The sequence below is a fragment of the Lactuca sativa genome, chromosome 1 (genome assembly GCF_002870075.4).
Source record: "Lactuca sativa cultivar Salinas chromosome 1, Lsat_Salinas_v11, whole genome shotgun sequence".
NCBI classification, from domain to species: Eukaryota; Viridiplantae; Streptophyta; class Magnoliopsida; order Asterales; family Asteraceae; genus Lactuca; species Lactuca sativa.
The window spans coordinates 49164768-49172087 of NC_056623.2; the positions used below are offsets into that span (position 1 = coordinate 49164768).

At 35.7% G+C, this 7320-nt stretch overlaps 1 protein-coding gene across 1 annotated transcript; it reads left to right on the plus strand.

Annotated features, from left to right (window-relative positions):
- Positions 1–3301: 3301 nt before the first annotated feature.
- On the plus strand, positions 3302–4966 carry LOC111904792 (tetrahydroberberine oxidase-like). Its single transcript, XM_023900512.3, has one exon. The coding sequence runs from the start codon at positions 3302–3304 to the stop codon at positions 4922–4924; it is 1623 nt and encodes a 540-aa protein (XP_023756280.1). The 3' UTR covers positions 4925–4966.
- Positions 4967–7320: the final 2354 nt, after the last annotated feature.

Sequence of the window (7320 nt, forward strand, 5' to 3'; positions counted from 1 at the left end):
CAAAACCTGGGCTTAAGCACTCACTAGCACCAGAAATACCAACCGGTCTGCCTCGAAGAGTCACATACTGAAAATAGACGATACAAACCATCATAATACACATACACACACACACACACACATATATATATATATATATATATATATATATATATATATATATATATATATATATATATATATATATATATATATATTGTTGAGTGATCTTATACTCCACAAGTTTCCAGGTTTCATCGCAGCTCTCCTTGACTCGAGTACGAATTCTCTGCTTCTGTTAGTACGGTCCCATATTGCCTTGCACATCTATCCGTACTTTCCTTAAGGTTTTCCTTGAATCCGCCAGGTCACTCTTTATCCATACTATTAACTCTCATCAATATAGGGTTCCCGATACTAAATCTCTTCCTAGGTTCTCCTAGGACAACCACCACACCACTCTCTGCCATCTGCAGTAGAGGGGACTCCTACCTGCACCCTCTAACATGCTCACAAATACAATTACATATCACTGACAACAAAAAATTCTTCGAATGAAAGGTCTCACACTACAATGATTGGAGTCAAACAAGAGCTGCCCAATAGAGTTAAAACCTAACCTTGTAAAATTATTTAGTTTCCGCCATATGCAACTTTACATATTGGCTTACTAGTTAGCTAATGTTAGTGAGAACTCCTAAAAAGCACAAAGCAAGCAACATTCGAGCATCGAGTAATCAGAACCAAGCATAACCTAATCAAGGCATCATATCACTGACTGATCAGTACTGGTCTACATGCTCATACAATAAGCATACAAAAGCACCTCTCCTAGAATTCTATCATGCAAACACTAAGCATATCATTAGCCCTAACTAGCATGCGATTCACAGATTCACAAATCAAATCATATTAGATAACATGTATGAGTATTTTGGGAAAACTTACTTGAGCTCGGTCGATTGCATCCACCACACCCTTACTTGTGTTAGTAAACCTTTTTCTGTAAAAATATTTCCCTTTTTTTTGCATTTTTTTAACAAATCCTCAGTTTGAGTTCAGACACACCCGAGAGTATGTCCGAATCCCTCAAAGTAAGGCTCTGATATCAATTTGTAACGTCTCAAAAATAATACCCAAAAATATCATTTTTAAAATTAGTAAAATGGTAATCCAAAACATTGTCATACAGCCAAGATGAAGTGAGGTGGTGTGTGCTCTGCAATCATCCCAGACTCTTACAATTTGAACCAAAAGTACCTGAAATATAAACCGAAAACCGTAAGTACAAATATTAATGAATTCCCCAAAATACCATATAACATACGTAATAAACACATATTGGGCCTCTGCCCTTAATTGGGCCCCGCCCAACATCGATCTGGTGTCAAATAGGTGTAGAGGCATTACCATTCACCGACTTATATGGAGGATCGCCCAAATATGACCATCTTACGATTAATAATAATATCTTGTTTTTCAAGGTTCAACTTCCCGCCCGCCCAAACAAAATTTAGTTGTTTATATGTTCGTCTATGCTTTTGATCAGTTTGGTGTCTTTAAATCGGTTCTCGAAACCTTTAAATGCAAAGGCTTATAAACAATTTGCCACCGTATCATACTTGTCTAGGCATGAATTGTGGGTTGATGCACCATCAAAACGAAACATAAACTAGCCTAAAACGGACACTTAGACAAAATAAAATAATTGAAAATTAAATATGGAATTTGCCTGTGAATATTATAAGAATAAGACACCATACCGTGAAAACAATTTTCTAATCAATGACGTCCATTCTAACTTTTTCATTTCTTCTAACAAAACTTTTGCCAAGTCTTCGAATTAAAGTCCTCCATATCATTAGCCTAATATTAAATATCATAGCTTTAATCAACCTCAACAGTCTGCATGCATGCCGTGGTTCAAACTATATGAGAAAAAAAAACTGGAAGCACATATCTTTCCTTGACTTTTATTCCTTCGTTGACTTTTGACTCAGATGGTATTATTGACATCTTCAGAACTTGTAATTATAAAAGTAATAGCTCGTCCTTAACAAGAAGCACATATCTGAATTACGTATTCCTGAACATTCAACAAAAAGTTAAACAACGTACATTACCTGAAAACAATTTCATATTATCTATGCGGCAGTTTTCTTTTTGAATCGCGGAATCGATATATTATAACGAAATCAACTGCATCTTAGATTCTATTTGACTATTCCATTAGAAAACAGATTGCCAGGTCATATTTTACTATTTCAGCTCAATATGCTTAGATCAGCAATTAAGGATGTTGACTAAAGAATGCTGTTTTTGTGGATGCTTATTGAGTTATTTCAATTTAGCTTTACAAACACATACATACATACATACATAAATGCATGCATACATACATATATAACTTAAGTTTAGGATAACATAATTTGCTTTTAACACGTACGCCACTTATGATCTTATTAATGAATTTCATTTAATTAAAACCTTTTTAGAATTCAAATCACCAAGGTCCTTCTAGGGTCGGTTTTTCTAACTCCATTTGAGTTCTCATTAAATATTAATTATAACCCGATATGAAGTCATCATCCTCTCTATTCTTTATAAATTAATAAGAAAATGCCATATATAGATCTGAGTCACCAAATTATCGTATATTTTGTAATTAGTGTTTTCATTATTTCCTCCGTTGACTTTTGATTCAAAGGGTATTATTGAAATTTTCGAACTTGTAATTACTTATGAATGGTCGTCGTTAACAGGAAGCACATATCTTAAACACTTTTGAAAATTAAATGAGTATATTTGACGAGATTAATACCTAAAAAACTTTACTATCCAGACCGCAATTTTCTTGTTGAAAACATGAAATGGAATCTACGTTAACTAATCAAGTGTATCATGATAGATATATAGAGAGCGGAATTGACTATTCCGTTAGGAATCAGAATGTGAGGTCGCAATTTACCATTTCAACTCAATGTGTTTAGGTCAGCATTGACTAAAGAATTTTGTTTTGTGAATCGTTATGTGAATTTAGTTTAAACACACAGACACACAGACACACACAACATATAGTATAATGTAAAATTAAGGATAATTTATTTAGCTTTTAATTAGTTTGAAGACGCCACTTACGATCATAATCAATTTCCATTTAAAACCTTTTGATAAATTCTAATCAGCAAGCTGCTTCTAGGTTTTTTCTAACCCCATTTGAATTCACCATTTTTATATCCCGTTTTTGAAGTCAACTGTATGCCCTATATATAGTGTTTATAAATAAGACACTGGCATCGATATTCAAACCAATCAAATTAAGATGAAGAAGTACTCTCAAATACGCTCCTGTGTCTTCCTTCTGGTTCTTTGTCTTTCCTTTTCTAACTCATGGGCAAACTTATCTTCCCTTGTTGATGTTACACCAGGTACGGAAAATTTCATAAGTTGCATACAGCCCAAATCCAACAATGTCACCTCCTTCTCTCAGCAGCTCATTATCACACCTGTCAATGCTTCTTTCATTCCCATTTGGCAAGTCGCAGTGCAAAACACTAGGTTCCTTAAACCCTCGACTCCTAAACCATCAATCATCGTGACACCTGTGGATGAAACACTTGTCCAAAAGGCTCTATTCTGCGCAAAGAAACATGGGTACGAGATGAGGATCAGGAGTGGGGGCCATGACTATGAAGGCCTATCATACACTGCTGATGTTCCCTTTGTTATGCTTGATTTCACCAACATGAGGTCTATAGACGTGGACGTAGCTAACAGGAGCGCATGGGTCCAGCCAGGTGCTGTGCTTGGTGAACTCTATTACAGTATTTCTCAGAAGACCGACACCTTGTATTTCCCGGCAGGTGTTTGCCCCACGGTGGGTGTTGGCGGGTACATGGGCGGTGGTGGCTACGGAAACCTACTGAGGAAATATGGTACTGCTGCTGATAATGTTGTGGACGTTCGCTTTATGGATGTCAATGGAAATATTCTTGACAGGAAGTCCATGGGTAAGGATTTGTTTTGGGCAATACGAGGAGGTGGTGCTTCCAGTTTTGGAATCGTTCTCGCATGGAAGCTCAGGTTGGTTCCGGTTCCAGAAAAAGTAACTGTATTCATACTGAATAAAACTTTGGAAGAAGGGGCAACCAAAATTTTCCATAAATATCAATACGTTGCGCCAACTATTGATAGAAATCTACACATAAGAACTCAGGTGTTTGCCGAATATATTGGCAACACCACCAAGAAAACCATACGGATTATGTTCGAAGGAATTTATCAGGGCACAAGGGACACATTGCTTCCGTTGCTGGACGAAAAATTTCCTGAGCTCGGTGTTAGACGAGAGATTTGTGAAGAAATTAGAAGCATCCAATCGACCGTTGTGTTTTGGGGCCTGCCAAGCTCCACCCCAATTGAGATCCTCACGAACCGGTCTGCTATAGCCAAGCTGAACAATAAAAGCAAATCAGACTATGTCCGGACACCAATTCCCATACGCGGTCTAAGAAAGATATGGAGAAAGCTCATGCAAAACGACGGATCGGCACTTCTCATGATCAATCCTTTTGGCGGAAGGATGGCTGATTACTCAGAGTCAGCAATTCCATATCCTCATAGAGCTGGGGTGTTGTTACAGATTCTCAAGACTGTTAATTTTAACGGTCAAACTTCAGACACGACCCCTACATCGCTCAAGAGAATAATGTGGCTTCGAAGCTTGGACGAGTTACTGACGCCTTATGTCTCAAAGAACCCAAGAGAAGCATATTCCAACTACAATGATCTAGATTTGGGTGTTGGAAGTTCTAATTATGAAGAAGCCAGTCTTTGGGGTGAGAGGTACTGGAAAAGGGACAATTTTCAGAAGTTGATTCGAATCAAGGCCAAAGTTGATCCGGATAATTTCTTCCGGCGTCCACAAAGTATCCCTGTTTTCTAACACCTCTCTCTCTACACGAGGCACCTTTTTCTTGAGAAAGGCTCAAAATTAGGGTCTTACTTCTTTTGTTTTTTTTAATAAACTACCAATAAGTCTCACGTACTCATAATATCGCTCTGTTTTAAAAGAATATCTAAAATTAATTGTTAAATGATTGTAATTTTTATATGAATTGGTTATGATTTATTCTAATCTATGCATTGTTTGGTTATTATATTTCTTGGTTATACTTTGTGTTGATGAATAAATTTGATATAATTAATTCTTAAGACGTCTTCGATAATTTCTAATTTTGGCTTGGTTTTAAGTTGGATGATGGAAACTATCCTGTGTTGGAACTCGTATGGTTGATAAAAACTTATTGTATAAGTACTTGTTGGTGTAATTGTATATTGTATGGAATATATCATAAGGGAACTACATATATGTAATGTTATATGTGGGGTCAAGAAATGACGAATATTAGTGTAGTTCTTTGTCCGGTCGCAATACCTTGTTGCTAGCCGCTCCAAGTACAACAACATACTCAAACCTTGTTTCTAGAAGCTCCAAGTACAATTACATACTCAAGAACTTGGGGTTAAGAATGGGGATGAATAGTTATACGGTATATGACCATTTGTTGGCAGCGTTGTGAATGTCACACGTTGGTCGTTATGCAGATGCCCGACTGTGTATTTTTGTCAGGACCCTTGAACAATGGATACAACGGATGATCTTTGTTGTGTCTTTCAGTATTGCATTTCATAATATCTATATTGTATTATAAAATGTAAGTAGATTGCTATTGTTTGAAATTTTTCCAAAAAAACAGACTGTATATTAAATATAGACATGAAAGTAGGTTCTTATTGTTTTCACTTTCCTTGACCACTTGTTTAAAGTGATTGTTAATAACAATGTTGTTGATCATAAATATTTTGAGGCTTGGTATTATCATTCATTGTTACTAAGTAGTAGTTAACCGCTATACCAAATCATGTCACATGTATTTTTGATAAATGAGTTTAAGAAAATGTTGTTGCTGGAATGTACAAAATACGGGTACCTTGGAACAAACAAAAAAATTGTAAAGTTACTGGAATTGTTGGAACAAGTTGAACATTGATTTTTTTATTTGTATGTTTTGGAATTCAAATCATGGGTTATTAATTTTAAACCGTTAATAGCATTGTAGCATTGTACTTTATTTTATCGATTCAATTCGGGACATTTTTTCACAGTTACACGTTGTAACTGTGTTTCCAAAAACACGATCATATTTTCCTCCCGAGTGCTTATCTTGATGACGCTTATCTCTATAAACATAACACTTTTAGCCTTTTCTTCTAGGTGATTTAGGCGACTTTCTAGCGATTTTCGAGATCCGAAGACCACGATTAGAGACTCGTTTATTAAGTTTTGCAAGTTAAGATTTTTACTTTTTTTTTTTCAGATTAACAGTTTTTGTTTCGTTTTTAGCCATTTATGGGTAAAACTTTAGATTTCAGTTTTGCATCGACGTCGACCTTTTATGCAAGTAATCGGTGGTATTGTTTTTTAATTCATGTTTGTATATAGTAATACCCGTCCTGTTTTAATCTAATGTTTGATTTTGGTTCGGTTCATGTTGGTCTCTTGAATTAGGATTTAATCACTCTAGTTAATCAAATTAGTAGAATATGTAATTGTTACATTGACCGATAAAAAGATGACAATCATCAAATTGGTTTTGCGAGGAGATTTAATGCTGATGTAAATTGTGTATTGGATATTTTTAGGCTTTTGAGCTTGAAATGCAAGAAGCTCACTACTACAAAAGGCTTTATAGGACTTGCCAATTAGAACCCGGTTTCGAGAAAAACTGCGATATATTATTAAAAAACCAGGACTTAAAAGGGAACAACCAATATGACCCGGTTCATTCTGACAAACCGGGATATATGCTCACTTAAGGAAACCGGTTCCCAGCATAACAACCGGGACTTTTAGTCGTATAGGTATATGACCCTGTCTCGAGAAAAACAACCGGGTTCTATTAGTATTACTACAGAACACGCTTACTAGGAAGTTATATGGACCATATTCTACAACCGGGTGTTTTGACTTCTTTTAGCAAATATAAATGTGGATTAATGACTTCTTTTTTTCAACTATGACTTTAGTAAAAAACACACAAGAATGAAGCTGGAACAAAGTAAAATAATGAGCAACAAGAAGAATCAAACAAACAAAAGCAAAACATACAAAGAACTAAAAACAATAAGAAAAACACCCCACAAGGGTAAAAAGGTCCAAATAGCAAATATCTATTCCACCATCAACATGGAGAGCATAGCAGACCAGAACAAAAGCAAACAGATGAATAGAGGGAGAAAACATCAGTAAACATGCACCACATCGAAAATTGCCAGGCA

Excerpts from the sequence above, each read along its gene's own strand:
- LOC111904792 (XM_023900512.3), top strand. The coding sequence starts at position 3,302 with ATGAAGAAGTACTCTCAAATACGCTCCTGTGTCTTCCTTCTGGTTCTT.